At 43.5% G+C, this 19,412-nt stretch overlaps 1 protein-coding gene across 1 annotated transcript in view; it reads left to right on the forward strand.

Annotated features, from left to right (window-relative positions):
• SBNO1 (strawberry notch homolog 1) overlaps window positions 1–15,331 on the forward strand; it is a 31,160-nt gene extending 15,829 nt beyond the window's left edge. The window contains exons 13-32 of the mRNA XM_074554171.1: window positions 1,133–1,286; window positions 1,375–1,557; window positions 1,763–1,860; window positions 2,524–2,675; window positions 3,201–3,398; window positions 3,665–3,835; window positions 3,924–4,093; window positions 4,792–4,923; window positions 5,998–6,133; window positions 6,552–6,664; window positions 6,767–6,838; window positions 7,288–7,387; window positions 7,885–7,959; window positions 8,200–8,346; window positions 8,426–8,520; window positions 8,656–8,748; window positions 9,146–9,283; window positions 9,790–9,866; window positions 10,559–10,752; window positions 11,616–15,331. Coding sequence (XP_074410272.1) covers window positions 1,133–1,286; window positions 1,375–1,557; window positions 1,763–1,860; window positions 2,524–2,675; window positions 3,201–3,398; window positions 3,665–3,835; window positions 3,924–4,093; window positions 4,792–4,923; window positions 5,998–6,133; window positions 6,552–6,664; window positions 6,767–6,838; window positions 7,288–7,387; window positions 7,885–7,959; window positions 8,200–8,346; window positions 8,426–8,520; window positions 8,656–8,748; window positions 9,146–9,283; window positions 9,790–9,866; window positions 10,559–10,752; window positions 11,616–11,758 — 2,641 coding nt within the window. The 3' untranslated portion in view covers window positions 11,759–15,331. The remainder of the gene's footprint in view (window positions 1–1,132; window positions 1,287–1,374; window positions 1,558–1,762; window positions 1,861–2,523; window positions 2,676–3,200; window positions 3,399–3,664; window positions 3,836–3,923; window positions 4,094–4,791; window positions 4,924–5,997; window positions 6,134–6,551; window positions 6,665–6,766; window positions 6,839–7,287; window positions 7,388–7,884; window positions 7,960–8,199; window positions 8,347–8,425; window positions 8,521–8,655; window positions 8,749–9,145; window positions 9,284–9,789; window positions 9,867–10,558; window positions 10,753–11,615) is intronic.
• Window positions 15,332–19,412: the final 4,081 nt, after the last annotated feature.

Genomic DNA, 19,412 nt, shown 5'->3' on the forward strand with positions numbered 1-19,412 from the left:
GTTCCTTGTCTTCACTCTGTGCTCCTTTACAAGCGTGTCCTGTCACACTAAGAACTCTGGCTTCTAAATCTAGCAGAAATGTTATTTATCGTAAGTGGTGCAAAATAAGATACTTCCTTTGTTCACAGAAAATTTTGAGAGCTTTAAAAGCTTTCTGGGAAAAGAGGCCTCTTGAAAATGTGGGTGTTAGGAAAGCAAAATGCTTTGCTCCCCATGAAAACACCCTGTATTGTAGTGAGTATGCTCAGTGTAGTTAATGGCTTCCTATTTGTAGAGGGCCTCTAATATTTATGCATTCATCATAGGCAATTTAACAGGAGGGAATCTTGTGCTTGTTGGCATAAGAACCCAGTTCAGGGAAATTCTTTGTGCTGTTACAAGGTACTTGGTGTTTCAGAACATACTAATAGCACTGAATGTGAGTGCTCAGGAGAAAAGGCCGCTGCTGCATTCTGTGCTGGGTGAGCATCTCGCTTTGCCTGCTCAGAAAGAATTTTGAACACTTCAGAGTGCCACAAAAGGCTTTAGGATACATCTTGTTTACCATCTACATGATGTGTGGTTTTTCTGGACTCTGCAAGTGTAACTTCTCTTCATTACTGGGTGCATATCAAATAAGCTATCAAATAATAATGAAGTTAGAGCCCCAAGGCTGTGAGTAGCAGTCAGCCGTTCTGCAGGTGATTCTGTGCTCTCAAGGTGTTGCTGTTGAAGAGAACTGAAGTTACTTACTAATCAAATAATTTTCATGTCGGTATAAATCCGAATAACTTTAAATGGTTTGTATTATTTTAAATCATCAGCAGTTTATAAAGTTACCATGCAAGAATTTGCTGATATTTGGACCAATTTTGTTATCCAGTTACAATTTGTAAGTTACTGTCTCCTAATCCATCCTAGGTAATTTGGGAAAAAAGTAACTCAGTTTTACCTCTTGAGATACACTTAACATTTACAAGGCAGGGATACAATTTTATGTAAAGACTAAATTTCAAATTATTTCAAAAACATATTCCTTCACATTTATAAGCTTTCTTTTCTGAAGTACTTGGGGTTATGTTTTGAAGCATTTTTTAAACAATCCTTCCTCTTGAAAATTCTAACATGGATTTAAATTGTTCCTTTATTTTAGAGGTGTTGGTGCCATGGAAATAGTTGCTATGGATATGAAGCTGAGAGGAATGTACATAGCCAGACAGTTGAGTTTTTCAGGTGTAACTTTCAAAATCGACGAAGTTCTGCTCTCACAGGAATATGTTAAAATGTACAATAAATCTGTGAAACTGGTAAGAACCCTGTTTTAAATTTGCTTTCTCTGTTGATTTCTGGGAGGTTTCAGTTGGTTGAAATGTGAATGTTCCCTTTCTTGTCCAGTGGGTCAGTGCTCGAGAGAGGTTTCAGCAGGCGGCCGATCTCATCGATGCCGAGCAGCGCATGAAGAAATCCATGTGGGGTCAGTTCTGGTCAGCTCACCAGAGGTTTTTCAAGTACCTTTGCATAGCCTCAAAGGTGAAGAGGGTGGTGCAGCTGGCTCGGGAGGAAATCAAGAATGGCAAAGTAAGTTGATCAAGACTGATTTTTAAACATTTGTCTTAGACGTAAAGCTATTAGATTAATTTTTTTAATATATGCAATACAAATATTTTTAGCCATAGTAGGAGCTTGCTTTTGTACTTCATGATATCTAATGAGCAGAAATTCAGGCAAAATCAAGTTACAGCTCAGTCATAGTGACAGTGTGTGGTTTTCATTTGTCCTTCAGTGCGTTGTCATTGGCCTGCAGTCGACAGGAGAAGCCAGAACATTGGAAGCATTGGAGGAAGGTGGTGGGGAACTGAATGACTTTGTTTCTACAGCAAAGTAAGACTGAGTTTTAAAACTGTTCTTTACAAAGCTAACCTTCATCCAGCTTAGTGTGTGTGCAGTCATTTGTCCTTCTGTGTCAGATGTGCATCAGTGCACAGAAGGTTGGGAATCCTGCAGTAGTGATGTTCTTTACTGAAACTGCTGTACCTGAACTGTGGCAGCACTGCTCAGGTGGGGCAGGGATTGTCTCCTGGTCCTCCTGGCATTCCACAGTGATGTTTTCAGGTGTGAACAGCTCGTACTGTTCTCAACCTGGGAGGATGGGGAGACCTGCCAAGTGTGTGCTGCCTTTATAGCAGAGCAAGTTACAGACCATGTCTTCCCTCTTTGATCAGAGGGACCAGAGCCAATCCCAAGGCTGCCTTGCTGAAGATCTTAATTTATTAACTTCATCTTTTACTTAAACTGAGCAATTAAAAAATGGCAAAAGCAATGCCACTTGTTACCAAAAACAAATTTAACAAAGTGTAACAGTGCTGTAAAAGAGATTTATCTGACTTCTAAGAAGGTGACAAATACAGTAATGTGGGTGATAATACAGAGAGTGCCCAACACAAGGAGTCATTCTTCAGGGAAGTCAAGCAAGCTGTTCAACGTTACAGGTTTGTACTTTAAATCAATGCAAATTTCACTGAGCAACCCTTTTCTCTTAAACAGAGGAGTATTCCAGTCTCTTATTGAGAAGCACTTTCCAGCTCCTGACAGGAAGAAGCTGTTCAGTTTGTTGGGAATTGACCTGACTGCTCAAAGTAATAACAATTCACCCCGGGACAGCCCTTGCAAGGAGAACAAAGTAAAGAAACGAAAAGGTAAAGCTGGAGGTCCTGCACTAATGCCACAGTGAAAATGGCAACTTCAGAGCTGCCTAAGAGTGAACTTTGTGTGGGGAAAAAAGGGGATATATCTGTACAGTCATCCTTGAGAGAGAGTGTAGTGCAGATCTCTTAGGGCTAGAGGTTGCCATTAATAGATGTTATATTGCTGATAAGCAATATAATGTGTAAATTTTAGCTATTTTTTCTCAAAATTGGGTTGATCTGCTATGGAACCATATCCCAAAATGCCTTTTCTGTGTCAGATCACTTCCTGATGTAGTCACTCAAGTGACTTTCTTTATCTTGAGGCTCAATGAAGAGAAGCCTAATACCACCCCCTTCCCAAACTGATTATCTTAAAAACTTGGGAGAAGGTCTTGTTTAAAGCCTAGATTCTTTTAAAAGGTTCTGTTTTCGAAAGTTGAATATTTTTCTAGTTTGTATGGTAAAACACACTTTGAAGTGTGTAAACTACAAGGTTTAAACTAATTTCTCTTTCTTGTGGGATGATGGAATTAGGTGAAGAAATAAGCAGAGAAGCCAAAAAAGCCCGCAAAACAGGAGGCCTTGCAGGGAGCAGCTCTGATGAGAGTGAGAGTGAGTCTGATGCTTCAGACAACGAAGAAAGTGACAATGAGAGCTCCAAATTTTTGAGTTCTGGAGATGATGATGACTTCAACCCCTTCAGAGATGAATCCAGTGAAGATGATGAAGATGGTAAGGCAGTCTGTGTTTCATCAAGAAAGTAGCTGTGTTTGCAGAGAGTAAGCAGAAAGTATTCCCAAACATTCCAGGGAGCCACAGATGAGTGTTTACTGAGCAGGTAGTTTAGTTCCAGTGATGTGGAATTGGTAGAATGTGAAATTAGGTTTTGTACACTGGAATTCAGACTTTTGTAAGTCACTTTATGCAATGAGAATGTATTTGTTTCAAAGGGATGGATGGCTGCTTAGTAAATGTTTGAAACTTTTATTTAACTTCAGATCCCTGGTTGATTAGAAAAGAGCATAAAAAAAATAAAGAAAAGAAGAAGAAGAAAAGCATAGACCCAGATTCTATTCAAAGTGCCTTACTAGCCTCTGGTCTGGGATCCAAACGACCCAGCTGCTTCACTTCCACTGTTGGAACCACCACTTCCAGTACCAACACGTCTGGTAAGAGCAGCTTGCTTTGATGTTGATTCATTTCCTAGCAGTTGGGCAATAAAATTCTAAATCTCAAAGAGTCTTTCTTAACTTTCAGCAAACAGTAACACAAACAGCAGCTTTGTAACGAGTCAGGATGCTGTTGAAAGGGCCCAACAAATGAAAAAAGAACTGCTGGATAAACTGGAAAAGCTGGCTGAAGATCTTCCACCTAATACACTGGATGAGCTTATAGATGAACTGGGTGGTCCTGAAAATGTTGCAGAGGTAGGCTGGTGATCACATATTAAGACAAAAAAGTATGTTTTTAAAGAGGTTGTTTATCAGTTTTAGACAGTGATCTCAGGAGTGAGAGCAGAGGTTACTCTGCTGATGCCTCCCAATAGGAGAGAAATTTGAATGTTGTGTTAGAATACAGGGGGAGCTCTGAGTGGGTGAACACATTATTTCTGAGATTTGATAGTTTCTGGTTGGGTAAATCACACCAGCTTCTCTTTTGTTTTACTATGGGCTGTTTCTCTGACTGGCTGTAGTCAATTTGCTGCTGGTGTGTATTAAACAGAGGAGCTTTAGCTCATCCTCCAGGGCAGTGGAGATCAAGAACCTTTGTGTTGATGAAAAGCCTGATTAATTAATCTCTCAAGAACTTCAGAAAAATGTCTTTAAGCTCCCTGTTTTTATCAAGTAGCAGCATCAGTGTGATTTAAAAGACCCTGTTAAAATCAGTGGCAGCCTGAGCTGCCTGTTTAGCTTATTTTAGTGCTGCTGGTAAATCCCTTATGAACAGTGGATCATTCCTACCTAGATTTGCTCTGTCATATTCCACATAGCAGATAATGCAGTTTTGCACTCAGAGTAAATTACTGAGCGTTTCCATGTGGGTACATGGATGGATGGTGCTGCCTGGAGCTGTGGGTGCTGGGGGTTTGGGCCCTCCCCTGAGGCTGTGCTCCCTCCCTGGCCAGATGACGGGCCGCAAGGGCAGGGTGGTGAGCAACGACGACGGCAGCATCTCCTACGAGTCACGCTCTGAGCTGGACGTGCCCGTGGAAATCCTCAACATCACAGAGAAGCAGAGGTTCATGGATGGAGATAAGGTAATCCTTGACAGAGAGACTGTAGACAGATGTGCCAGATGCCACAGTAACTCTAAGCTGTTCCCCAGTGAGTGGCAGGTAGTGCAAGTACCAGTTAAGCAGCACTTTGCTGGTTTGTTTTTCAAATCCGTGTTTAAAGGTCACGCTGTAGTTTGGGTGACCTCTGAGGCCCCATGTGCCAAACTGAAAGCTGGCACCTTCAAGCTGGTTTTGTAAAACAATATGTGTTTACAAGGCAGATTTGTGATTCATATCTTTGAATCGTTGATCTGCGTCACTGTGCACTCCCCTTCCAAGAGGAAATAATTAAATTGGGAAGTGGGGAAGACCACTGCATGAAAACTTACAGTGAGGGGTGAAGGGGAAAAGTGGGGCCTGTTAACCCTAACAAGGATTGAGAAGTCACAGTGGAGCAGTGGTGACTTCTGCCCTCAATGTTGCCCTCTGAAAGAAAATCCTGACCTGAATAATGGCAGAATTGTGTCTGATAAAAGTGGGGGGAGAAAGTGCTTCACTTGGGCCGTGCTGCCACAAGAGGGCAAATGGAGTAAATGTCACTGTGCATGGAACTTGTGTGGTCCCTTGTGACACTTAAAGGGTAAAAACTCGGGTTCCTGTAAGTCATTTGTGCACAGTCCAAACATTTACATTCTTTCAAGGCAAATGCATCCAGGCACTGGAATGGCTGGATCCTCTTCCCTGTACAGCCTTAGCAGCAACATTTTGTCTGGTCTGGTGTTTGCTATTGGAGCAAGCCTGTGTCCCTCCCCTTGTCCTCCAGAGTACAGGCCAGTGTCAGGGAGACCTGCCCTCTGGGATGCCAAGCCTTTGTTTGCACAGAGAGTTGTTGAAAAGTAAAGCAAAACCCCCTCCTTTCACTCTGAAAAGTTTATTAGCATTTCTAACTCTGATACAGAAAGCCACACCTTTGCTGCCCTCCCTCTGCCTTGTGAGTAACAGTGAAATCACTGCAGACCCATGTTTGGTAATAGTTGTAAAAGAAGAATTAGTTTTTGGAAACTGAAGCTTGATCTTGGATGTATTGCTAACCAAGAGCTGTTTTGTCCATCACAGAACATTGCCATCATCTCAGAGGCTGCCAGCTCTGGTATCTCGCTGCAGGCAGACCGCAGGGCCAAGAACCAGAGGCGGAGGGTGCACATGACCCTGGAGCTGCCCTGGAGCGCCGACAGAGCAATCCAGCAGTTTGGTAAAGCACTCACTGTCCTGAGCCAGACTCAGGAATGATAACTGAGCTCACTGCTAACATGGAAAATCAGATGGGGCAGGCATCTTCCTAAGGACCCCTCCCATATCTTGTACCATGAACAGAATCAGCTTTGTCTGTGGTCACTGCTAATGGTCTTGAAAGCTTTGAAAGAAACCTCACAAACAACCCTAGGTTGCAGCTTTGGAGTTTCATTCACATATAAAGTGTCTTTATAGAAGTTGCCACAGTTTTTAGAGTATCTCTGTGCTACTTCTGTTTGCTGTATTACAGCAGAGTCTAATTTTTAAGCAGGATTAAGTTCTACATTTTTTCCTTGCTTTTCACAGTTCATATTTTAATAAAAAAAATCTATTTCACTGAATATATCTAATTTACATGCTTCTACTTAATTATCCAGGAAGAACTCATAGATCCAACCAAGTGACTGCTCCAGAGTATGTGTTCCTCATTTCTGAACTGGCAGGAGAGCAAAGATTTGCATCTATAGTTGCAAAAAGACTGGAGAGTTTGGTAAGATTTTTCAAGAGGTCTGATCCTTCCTTTGAGAAAATGCAACTTGGATTTCTTTTTTTTATAAGTTTTATATTTAATGACCATGTTGTGTCTTGGCAGGGAGCCCTGACCCACGGAGACAGACGGGCCACAGAAACTCGAGACCTCAGCAGATTCAATTTTGACAACAAGGTGACAATTCTATTTCTGTTGCAGAACTCATGCTGTGGTGTTTATTCCACAGAGGAGCTGTTGAGGAAGGTTCCTCTCCATCCCTTGCCTTTAACTCCATCCCTTGCTGATGGAAGGCCTCTTTCTGTAACCCATGATTGTGTTTGTGAAGCCATGTGGAACACACGTGTGTAAATCACTTTTCTGCTCTTGCAAACAATCAGAGTCTGAAGTAAATGGTGTGTGTCCTTTAAGCCACAATGAAAGATTAATTTGGCAGTTCTAATTAAAAATTAAGACTTGGCTGTTTTCAGTTATAAACTGCACTACATAAAGGTGATAAACAATTCCCTTCACTATTGCACAGAAAAGCTTTTAATTGTGAATTATAAATACCTGTTAAGCCATGTGTGCCTGGAGCTGTGGCACCAACACTGGGTGGCATTGACAGAACTTTCTTTCTTACACAGTATGGCAGAAATGCTCTGGAGATCGTTATGAAATCCATTGTGAACTTGGACTCCCCAATGGTCTCACCTCCTCCTGATTTTCCTGGAGACTTCTTCAAAGGTAAGGCTGTGATAGCTGCCTTTTGGTCCTTCTCCAGTACACAGAAAATGCAAATACTGTTAGAGCTGTAAAATTGTTGGAATTTCAGATGATCAGCTGACACAGATGGGAGTAAACGCCCAGTGAGAGTCTGTGCAGTTGCTTGAATGTTGGAGTTCACACTTGAAACCAGATCTGTGAACTCTCAGTGTGAGGAATGTTCTGTATCTGCCTGGCCAGTGTATTACAAACAGATTTTTATCTTGATTTTCCCCTTGCCTGTTGGAACTGTTCTCCTGCATGGTGCCATTGGTGCTTTCCCCTGCCTGTGATTCCTGCAGGGACAGAAGGCAAAGCTGTGTCTTGGTTATTGATGGATTTGGTAGAAACTGCAGTGATGGGAAGTGAGGGGTGTCAGAGGCTTTGGAATTGGATCCTATGGCTCAACAAGCTGTTGCTTCACTGGGTTATTTTTAGATGGCAAAGCAGCAATGATTGAACTTCTTGCTCTTTCCTAGATGTTCGTCAAGGATTGATTGGTGTAGGCTTGATAAATGTGGAGGACAGATCTGGAATTCTGACCCTTGATAAAGGTACTTGGGCGTTCAGTGTGTCTGTAGAATGTCCCTGGGAACATCTTGTGTCACAACAGTGGGTTGAACTGAACTTGGAACTCTCTAAAAAGTGACCTTTTTTGGAGAACTTCATGTTTTCTGCATTTCTGAAAGAGTGTATTTACATGGTGTTTGTAAGGCTTTGAATACTGATTGAGGGCTTGCGGTTATCAAAGTTAATCTTTGCCCTAATACATGTATTTCTTACTCTTTTTTAAGATTACAACAATATAGGGAAATTTCTGAATCGAATTCTCGGCATGGAAGTCCATCAGCAGAATGCTTTGTTCCAGTACTTCTCTGACACGTTAAATGCAGTTATTCAAAATGCTAAAAAGAATGGCAGATATGACATGGGCATCTTAGGTGAGTAAACCAATTCACAGTGCTCTTGAACTTGAGTGAGAACAGAGCAACAGAATAAAACTCTTGCTTCCCTTTTCAGATCTGGGCTCTGGGGATGAGAAGGTGAGGAAGGCAGATGTGAAGAAGTTTTTAACTCCTGGATATTCTACCTCTGGACATGTCGAGCTGTACACAGTGAGTGAATCCTTTATCATCTCTGTAGGAACTCAGAACATTTGCCAGGAGGTTTTTACAATGTGTTCAGTCCCCACCTGTGTAACTGCTTGAAAGTTGTTCCCACTCCAATGCCCCTGCACTGCTCTCTTGCAGATCAGTGTGGAGAGAGGAATGTCTTGGGATGAAGCAACAAAGATCTGGGCAGAACAAACAGGTCCAGATGATGGATTTTATTTATCACTACAGGTGAGATTCTTCTGTCTCTTGGATTATGTTTGGGGCTTTGGGGGCTAAACTGAAAAACGTACTTGTTTAGCTTTCCAAAATACATTGAATCTTACATTAATTTTAATTTTAAGGGTTTTATAACACTGAGTAATAAATTCTTCCTTTTATTTCCTCAGGATATTTCCTGATAGGAATATGAGCCCAAATTTTAATAGCTTTTATTTAAACCTCCACCAGGAAATTGTGGTTTCACTGAGAGGTTCATGTGGATTACTGTGTCCTAGAGGTGTATTACTGTCCTTGGCTGTACTGTTACACACTTATTACTCTGTAAAAACAATATGGAATCACTTAAGCAGATAATTTTGTCATGTGTTAATTCAGGAAGTTTTGGGTTTGTCTTTTTTTTTTCCAGATAAGAAATAACAAGAAAACAGCAATTCTAGTAAAAGAAGTGAATCCTAAAAAGAAGCTTTTTTTGATATACAGACCAAATACTGGGAAACAACTCAAACTAGAAACATGTGCAGACCTGAAAAAGAAATATAAGAAGGTAACCATTAAAGTTATGCTTGTTTTTTAACTTAGAAAAGTTGGAAAATAATTATAAGGGCTTTATTTTTTTGTATTTATGTATAATTTTGACAAGTCAAAAAGAAGGCTTCTTTCTCCAGAGCAGAGCTTTTATTTGGGTCTTTTTAAGCCAGTCCACATGATTTTGGCATTCCTAGATCCATTTCTGAATTCTTTCTGAATGTAAATTATCTGTGGTGTGGTAATAAGAAATGAGGTTCCTTAGGGTCTAGCAAGTGTTGAATTTGCAAGAATTTAAGGAAACTCTCATCAGGTGCATTATTGAAAAAGCTCTGAGGTTCTGCTGTGTTTTGGAAATCCTTTGGGATGGATAATTTGAAATTATTATGATGTAGGATTCTGTACCTCTGTACCCCATCCTGATGCTGGTGCTCCCTCCTTTCTCATGATAACAACCAAATTATTTTTATTCTGTGTAAGTTTTGATGTGTTTTGCTTCATTCCCGCTGTGGATGACTCTTGCAGGTACCTTCTGAGGATGCTCTGCCGCACTGGCTGGAGCAGTACAACTCCTCTGCAGACACCTGCACCCACGCCTACTGGTCAGTGCTTGTGCTTTAACTTCTGCTGTTTCCCTTTGGGCTGGTTTAGCACTGCTTCTGTCCCTCCTGTAGAGCCTTGTGTTTCTTGGCTAAGGGAAGTTGCCACATGTCCAGTCAAATGACCCAGCTTGTGAGAAAACCTTGAGCTTTGCACTTGCCCTGAAGTCCCAGTACATGAGATGAGTGTTAATGTATAAATTCACTCAGAGTGACTCAGGAGTAGTTTGTGCTTGAAGTGTCTTCATCTGTTCTGTTATTGGAGTCTGATAGTTCAGATGTTATTGGGGGAATGTTTAGAGATGAGATGGATGTCAGAAACAGCTGTTCCTCCTCTGCTGCCTCCTGTGTGGCTGAATTCCTGAGGAGCTGCATAACTGGTAGAAGTTTCAGATTAATATTGGAGCTGCTGAAGTACCCTGATCAGATCCCAGTGTCCTGTAACGTACTCCAGCCCTCAGGTGACCTCAGTGATGGTGTCTTTGACCCCAAGCTCTGTCTGTGCATTTTGTAGATGGTGCTTAACGAGGCCAACCCTTCCCAAAGCTTTACCATTACCTGTTCTCAAAGTGTCCTTCCCTTAGTGTGTGTGCTCAACTCCGAATGCACGTTAAACAACCACAAATCTTATTTGTAATGAAATGAGAGACTTTAGTTTGCAGAATGGTTCTGAAAGCTTTTCTCTCATCCTGCAGGAGAGGGAACTGCAAGAAGGCAGGCCTGGGGCTGGTGTGTGAGGTGGGGCTGCGCTGCAGAACCTACTACGTGCTGTGTGGCTCCGTGCTGAGCGTGTGGACAAAGGTGGAGGGAGTGCTGGCCTCGGTCAGCGGCACCAACGTCAAAATGCAAATCGTGCGCCTGAGGACAGAGGATGGGCAGAGGATCGTAGGTGGGTGCTGGGGCTCTGCTGCCCCTTGGAGCAGAGCTGGCCTGACTGCTCAGTGCCTCTGTGCTGGCAGCCACAGTTTGGATAAAGGGGTTTAAAACAGAACAGGCTTGTCTGCTCTGGAGGGGCAGAAGTGCAGCTGTAGAAATTTACAGTACAATAGATTGAGGAGCTTAATGAAGGCAGGTTGCTTTTTCACCAGGTTTTGGAGCACTTAATCTCAGTTATTTGCATTTACTGCAGCAGAAACATCATGCACAGCCTGCTCCAGACAAGGTTCTCTGATTCATGATGGCTCCACTTTTCCCCCACTTTTGGCAATTAAGAGTAGGCCTTGAAATAATTGTTTTTGTGGTTTTTGAGCTACTGAAAGTGTGTAGAATGACTTCAAGATTGTCTCTTGACTAAACCTCATAGTGGAGCCCTCAAAACAGGGACATCAGAAACCAAACTCTCCAAGTGTTTTGTTAAATGTGGACTTCCTGTGGAAGTGCCAATATCATGGCAGCTCCTCCTCTAGTACCAGTTTTCTGGGATGTTGGAAGTGGGTTTTTCCATGCTTAAACTTTCATGATGATGTAACTTCTGTGAGACTAGAAAAGCAAAAATAGCTGGCTTCTCATGACAGCAGGTAACATGAGAATAAATTTTGTTGTCAGGCAAAATGAGAACTTTTCTCTTGCTTCACAGCCTAAAGGATGTGAAGGACTGAGGAGCAGGACTCGTGGCTGTGCTGATTAGACTTGACATCAGAACAGTCACTATTGAATGTTGCATAAATGAAAGGGTGCAATCATCAGCCTGAGCTCTTGGTGAACACAACTGATGGTGTTTTTATGAAACCATTGATGTGTTGCTGTTCTCAGGTTTGATCATTCCTGCAAATTGTGTGTCGCCCCTCGTGAACCTCCTGTCGACGTCGGACCAGTCGCAGCAGCTGGCAGTGCAGCAGCAGCAGATCTGGCAGCAGCACCACCCCCAGAGCATCACCAACCTCAACAACGCGTGAGAGGACAAGCTACAGGTGTTGACTTTGGTGTTTGAGGAAAAGGCTGTAAAAGCATATCACTTGCATAAAAATCAGGGACAGATTCCAAAGAAATATAACTTTTTCAGTTCAGTTGTGTCTCAGATACTTTGGGAATAAAGAGATCTAAAAAGGTTGGTAGAACTGAAAGCCAGCAGTTGTTTATGGTGGTGCATCTGTCTTTCCTTATGCTCTCTGTAGTGCTTCCTGTTTGCTTTTACTTTTGGCCTTTTAAGCTACAAACCACAATTTGTTTGAAAATGCTTGAAAATCCCCAAGCAGGCTTTATTTTTCTCTTGTCATACAGTGCTCAGGGTTTAACGCAGTGCATCGATGCCATTGCTGTGGGAGATCTCGAATGCATGTATTGAGTATATATATAGAAAATATATATTGGGTTTTTCTCTTCAATTTGAGTTTATAAAAGCATGAAACCTAGAGGTTGCACATCATGCATTCAGGTTCCTTCCCAGTTTCTGTTTGACAGTGCATGTCTTTGGAAACGGGCATGGACGGCATAAACACACGAGACAGGAATTCAGAGAGAAACACAATCTTAGTTGTACAGCATTGGTTATTGCATTTTTATAGTGTTTATACCCAGGTGTTGCATTTTTTTCTGGTTCTCTCCTGGGAGTTATATATTTGAGTCTACAACATGTTCTTTTTGTGATAAACATCTTAAATTAAAATTAGTTCATTTTTAATGTATTAATGGTATTCCTAATGTGTACTGCAAAGATGGCTGGATGCCTGTTTTCCTTAAATTGAAGCATTTTCTTAATCTGAGGTGGTTATGGAAACTTAAGTGCAAATTCACTTCCATCTCGCATACAATCTTATATTTTTTACTTCATTAACATAATTTAATTTGTCACTTTTAAGATGAAACCTTACTTGAGCTGTAAATTAGAGAATGGGAAACACTTGAGGGTTCCGCTGTATGTGCTGTTTCTGTTATGTTTAATATGTTGTAAGACATTGTAGAGTTTATCTGGAGCTGTTTAAAAGAAATTGTAATGTACAAATGTGAATAGTCACTTATCTATAATATGGGTAAGTTTTGTTTTGCCTATAATAGTAGATGTTTATAAGAAAGTGAAGGACAATGTTTGTCATTTCTTGCTTGCACAGGTTGCACTATTGAAAAATTGAGATTGTATAAACCTGTCCAAAAAACTACAAGATAATGATCTTGTAGATGTCAAATAAAAGTTATTGTACTAACAAGAAGTGGAGTCTTGTTTAGGCAATCACCATATTCCAAAAAAACTAACAAGTCTGTACAATTGGAATTGGACAGGACTTGGCATGTTCCTGCTCTAACCAGGCTTCTGTCTTGCAGCCCAAAGCTCTCGGCTGAACTCGCTAACGAGGCAAGAGCCAGGCTCTGTCTAAAGCTCCCTGTGTGCTGTAAGGAAGGCTCAGCTCAGTTCCAGAGCAGGATGGCTGCAGGTGTGGCACCTCTGAAGCAAAGGGGCAGAAGAAGGGGGTTCCCTTAGGGGATTATCCCTGATTTATTCCATACATCCCTTATGGAATGGAATTATTGCTCCTGAGGCTCTTTAATGCTCCCTGTGCCAGCAGCTCGGTGTGGGCACCAAGGGAAGGAGGGAAGGGAGACCTGGCAGGGAAGGAAGTTTGCCCAATTCCCTCAGCCTAAAGTGGTCAGGAGGGATGAATCCCCTGCTCCTGCTTGGGATAACTGGAACTGCAGATCTGGAATAATTCCTGTGCCCTCCATGTCCTGCTGCACCTCTGTAAATCCCTGGGATGCAGGTGCTTGGTTTTGGGGGCTCTTCAGTGCTGGAGCAGGGGAGGGGAGCTGAGCACTCACAGCACTGGCAAACTCCAGAGCACAGGGTGTGGGGGAGGCTGTTCTGTGTTCTGTACCCACCAGGGGATGGATTTGGCACCCATTCCAGGAGCAGGGCTGGGATTTTGAGGAGTGTGTTGACAGATTACTACTGCAGCAGACAGCAAACCAAACTGCCAGTAACGACAGGCTGTGTGTGGCTGCTGCTTAATTGTTACTTGCTGGAGAAACTTCTGCCATCTGAGATGGTGATGTAACATTTTAGGTCTTGATCCTCAGTAAAATAGTTCTGAAAGTGGTAGACTCACAATTAGCGACTTTTAATTTTTTTTTTAAATAATGATTTAAATACACTTGGTTCCTAAGTGCTCTTTTCAGCCTGGTGTGTTCACTTTGATTGTTGGGATGAGCAAATCTGATATTCCCTGTATTGATGAGCAAACAGCACTATTTGCTTCAACCTTTTAAACTTCCCATGGACTTGTGTCCCCTGGAGGGGAAAAAAGCTGGCAGTACTTCCAAGATCCATAAGAACTGTTCCTTTGCAGAAATCCATTCCTCTGCTTGCTCCTCTTTGCCTGCTCCTTGCACCATCACTGCCTTGGCTTTGCCATCCACTCACTAACACAGCTGCAGCCATGGCTCTGGACTGTTGTAACATCTTGAAAGTTAACATCAAAAAAAAGAAAACAGCTTTCAAGCCACAGCAATATTTTCTCTCTTGAAAATTCCTACTCGGTGCTTGGGGTGTGGATTTTGGCATTTGTTCTCTGCATGAGCTGCTGATAAAGCTTGGGGAGAAAGGGAATCTAAATTGCCCTGGATGGGGCAAGAACAGTGACTGGTGTCCCTTTGCAGCACTGCCTGTGAGACAAACATCTTCCTGGGGAGGACAAAAAGACCAATTATTACATCATAAATTAATTACCAGGCCAGGCAAGGGTGCTCTCTGTATTTTCCTGCTTGTGGGGTATTGATCTGCTTTGTACAAAATGAAATACAAAATGCTCTGTACATCTGGAATGGACATAAAGCCTATGAAGGACAGAGGGCTCTGGGAATGGGCAGTGCCCTGTGTGAAATGGCAGCAACTTCTGACTGTGTGCATTTTGGAATTGTGCTGCAGAACGGGAGGGTGCATACTTGAGTTGATCTGGGAACTGAAAACCCAAATTTTGGGTTCTTTTTTCTAACTGTCCCTTGACAGCAACTCAATTATGACTTGTTAACTAGTTTCATAATTAAGATATGTCTGGCATGATAAATGCAATTATAACCCCCTCAAAACCTCCTTGCACTGCAAGTATTCCAGATTTTCCGGTGGCTGTGTGGTTCATTGGGAACACACTCCTCTTGTAAGGACTGAAAGTTCCCCAAAGATGCAAGTTCTCTGTTCCATGTGTAGTATTTTCTTTGTAAATGGAGAAATCTCTGCAACCTGTAAACGCTTGTTCAAGTGAATTATCAAGGGGTTTTGTATTTTTCTTTTGTGTTTGGAATAACTTCACTCGGCTCCCAGTGCAGTCTGTACATAAATAGAGCCTGTTTGTATATAGAGGTGTTAAAGGCTACTGAATTATTGAATGTAAATAACTCTCGTTTTCCTCTGTGGTTTTTTCCTTCATGACCTTCCCAAGATGTATTCCTATTTTCTCAGCCTGCCACATGGGCAGCTTGTGTGTACTTTGAAATATATATAGAGCATATATAAACCTTCCAGGGTGTGTGTGTACATTGTAGATGTTATGTGTTGTCATCTTTTTTTTATTCAAAAATTTCATCGTCTGTCTCCCATGATCCTTTTGATGCTCTGTGGGTTTATTCTCCATTTTTAGTGTAAAATGCATTCCCCTGAGAGAAATAGACCCAATGTCTTTCAGTGATGCATGTTCACTTGGTGGCTGTATCACAGAAACAAATATTTGAGTTCTCGTGGAGATTGTTTCCTTCAGTCTTTCAGAACTTGAGCTTTAATCCTAGAAACATTTCTGTTTTCTTCCACTTACTGGCATCCCCAGCTGTGCATTCAGTGAGCTCCAAAAATCAGAGTTCTAGAATTAAGTTCTAACACATCAAAGTCTATTGCTGCTTTTATATTAAATGTGAACTGTCTTAAAAGTGCTCTAGAATGGCAGTGATTGAGAGCAGAAAAATGTGTCTATTGTAGCATTTTCCTGGGAAAACTCTGAGCTTCCTGTCATGTCTAAAATGCAAAATGAGCGTAATGAAACTTTCTTACCTTGGGAAAAAAAACAGTGCCGGTTTTTAATTGCCAGGTAAAAATAATCTATTTCCATCGAGGTTGGAGATGAGTAAGAAATCCCATTAATTGTCTCCCAGTTATCCCTTGAGCTCCCAGCAGCTGTCCCGTGGGTTTGGCCCTTCCCCAGCTGCAGGGCAGGACTGTGGCCTTGCAGTTGTTCCTGAATTCAGCGATTTGCTAAATCTGAGCCAGGGCCAGAAGTGTGCAGCTGCAAACAGCAACAAAATCCTGCTGGCACTGTCTGTGGTCACCGTGGGCTTTCAAGGGGGTGCTGGGTTTGTGTGGGGCTGGCAGCAGGGACACAGTGACACAGCCATGGCCCATAAAGTGACACAAGCACAGCCAGGTGGGACCTGGGCACCCTCGGGGCTGCCCTTCCCTGGGAGCAGCATCAGCCCCGGGCTGGGGAATGAGTTTGAAAAGCAGCAATTCTCTTCTTAAGGAGAAAAACAGGGATGAAAAGGCTGCAAAGGTGCTGTTTCTCAGCCCCACTTACATCAACTGCAGGCAGGTTGCCCTAAAAGCTTCTGCTGAATAGAGATGTAAAAACCTGCAGAGAAATTCCTGGGTCTGATGTGCTTCGCTGCTTCTTTCTTGGCCCAAAATAATTTTTGAGTGAAAGGGATTTGAGGCACCACGAAGATTCAAGAATAGGGACTGGACAGGGTTAAGCTGAGGCCAAAACTCATGGAAGAAATCTTTTGCCTGCTGTGGCAATATCCAGGATTCTGTGAACCTGGCACCCTGTGTGTGGAGGATGCTGAGATGTCTGGGGGGAAGCTCAAAGTGAAGCATTTGGTGCACTTAAAACAGGCAGCTAAACCAAAATACAGAAGTATGTTCAGATTTAGTGATGTCCTGCAGTGTCAGTACCTGAACCAATGTGTGTTCCATTTTATTTTGTGAGAGCTGACTTTGGTTGGTGCCTCTGAACTTGGCTGTGCTTGGGGCATCACTGCAGGGACAGGGACCTTGTGGAGGAGTAGTTTTCCTACACTTAATTTGTACTGGGAAGGATAAAGAGACATTTCTGCTGCCATTTCTGATGCCATATATATTTATGTCTCTTCTTCCTGTCTTGGAGAAGATAACCAGGAAAATGCCAGCTTCCTTGCAGTCATGGAATCGCATTTTTATTTGCCAAGTAATTTGATTTATTTTTCAGTCACTGCCATATTGAGTTTTGTTGGAGGTGGGTGTTCACTGCCTCGGCACCTTCCCTGTGCCCCAGCCCTGCAGGAACTCACTGGAATCTGCTCTGCACAAAGGATACGCTGATTTTTTGAGTAGGGCTTTGCTATTTGTTCAGTCTCCACCTTTAAGGGTCCAAGGTGACAGAATCCCAAAGCCACACAGGATTTCAGCTGTGTGAGGTGTTTTTATTGCCTGCCCTGATGGGAACCTTTGCCAAGCTGAAAGGCTCCATCCTGCAGCCTGGGGTTGTCCCAAATGTCCCCAGAGCAGCAGGACTTGGAGTGCCTGGCAGTGAAACACCAGCAGTGTTTGGAAAGATTGATACCCCCAAAGATGACAAACAGAAACATGATGGATTCCATACTCAGTTCTTTCTTTTTTGGTAAAAAAAATTGTTCAATAAATTCAGCTGGTTGCTAGTTTGGGGTTTTTTTTTTCTTTCCCCTTTTAATTTTCTGTTCTGGAACTTGCCCAGAGATGCTGGAACGCCTTTCAGCAGCACAGCTACACCCATTGAGCACACTCACTGCCACACCATTTTAGGATCCCTCAGACCAGCAGAAGTCATGTTCCAGTGATCCAAACAGCTTTTCTTTCCATCCACTTGAATCCTGGCACTTTACCTGGTTAATGTCACTGGTAAATCAAACTGGTTTTATTGCTAGTTAAGAGCAGACTCACAACGTTCTTGAAGTGCTAATTGTGTTGGGCTTAAAAAAGAGAGGAGGGTTTATAAAAAATATATCAAGATTGGAAAGTATCAACTTCATATTTTATGCATATTTTATGCAAAGTATGAAAATAGTTTTCCTTTATCCAAAGAGTTAGTCTGGGGTAAACAGACTAATCTTAGTTTTGTACATCATTTAACATTGACTTTTATTCTCATTTTCCCCAAATATGGAAAAGTGATGATGCCAAGATCTCAGCAATAAATGAAGATGCCCAAACCTCAGAATTTAATTATTCATTTTCACAAAGCAGTAGACTTTGTTCTGAAAGTAAGGGAGAAATTTCTTAAGAGAGGTTTTGGTTGGCTCCTTTCCAGCATGTAAATAATACACCTTAAAAATGCCAGCGAGGCAGTGCAGGAGCTGACAGCCTCTTCCTTTGGAAGTCCAGCTCTGGTTTGTGAGTTCCTCCCACATTTATGAAGTGGAAGAACCAACTTTGCCTGCTAAATGCACAAGGACCTGCAGGACATGAGCAGAGCTCTGTGTCAGCTCAGCCAGAGGGAGTTAAATCATAAACCGAGGTGCAAGGGATTGAATCCCTCCTGGGCAAGGAACACAAACGTGCAGCAGTGGAACGGTGGCGATCTGAGCCTGCACAATTCCCTCTCTGTGTGGGAATGCTGGGCTCTGGGACAGGGCAGAGCCGCTCCGTGCAGGCAGCGCTTGGGACCGGGACCTTCCCCATCTCCTGCCTGCCTTGGTGAGCGCCCCAGCTCTGCTGCCCCAGCCCGGCTGCTGAGCCACTCTCACCCCCGGCTTTTGCTGCTCAGCCCCGGTTTCCTCCTTCCCCTGTGCCAAGGGAAAAGCCCAGCCCAGCCCAGGAGCTCCTGGGGAGGAGCCGGGCCCGGCCTGGCCCCCGCAGCCCCTCAGGGCCTCGGGCTCGGTGTCGGATCGCTGGCAGGGCTCGGCCTCGCTCTGCGCTGCTCCAATTCCCGACCTCGCCATCGGCTCAGCCGCGTCTGCCAGGGCTGTAAATCCTTCACATCCGGGCTTGTCCCTCCTCTCTGAGCGCGCCCAGCACGGGGACAGCGGGCAGAGGCTGCAGCGCCTGCCGGGGCAGGCCCGGGCTCCGTGGGGAGCAGCCACAGCCTGTCCCCTCCCAGAGACCCGGGGGGACACCAAAAGGGCGTCCCCTTTTTGCTTTTGCAGAGGGAAAAAGGGGTTTTTAGGCAGTGTGCCAGGGCAGGAGGCTGCTGTGGCTCTTCAGTGGATGTTTAGGCAGAGTTTGATGGTTTGGCTCTCTAAAACCACTTCGTGTTTAACATCAACCTGTCCCAGGGCCTCCACCGGAGCGGGGATTGGCACTGCCAGGCTCTGCCCCCAGGGCTGGGCACACGGGCTTCACACCACTGAATCTCTCACTTGGCAAGGGATTTCAGGGCTCTCCCTTCTCTGAGCAGTGTCCAGGAGGTCAGCACACGGCTTAGACTCATCCTGGCAGAGCCGTGTCTGGGCTGTGGGCTGCTGAGGGAAGAACAAGGACGTGCCATGCCCAGCAGTGCCAGCCGAGGGCTGTGTGGCACCGCAGGCACCGAGGGGCCGCCAGTGCCACACACGGTGCTCAGACTGCGCTGTCCTGTCACCCTGATTCACCTCCTGCTCTTCCTCCTTCCCCCTTCCCCTGCTCTT

This window comes from Zonotrichia albicollis, chromosome 18 (genome assembly GCF_047830755.1).
Source record: "Zonotrichia albicollis isolate bZonAlb1 chromosome 18, bZonAlb1.hap1, whole genome shotgun sequence".
Classification (NCBI taxonomy): Eukaryota; Metazoa; Chordata; class Aves; order Passeriformes; family Passerellidae; genus Zonotrichia; species Zonotrichia albicollis.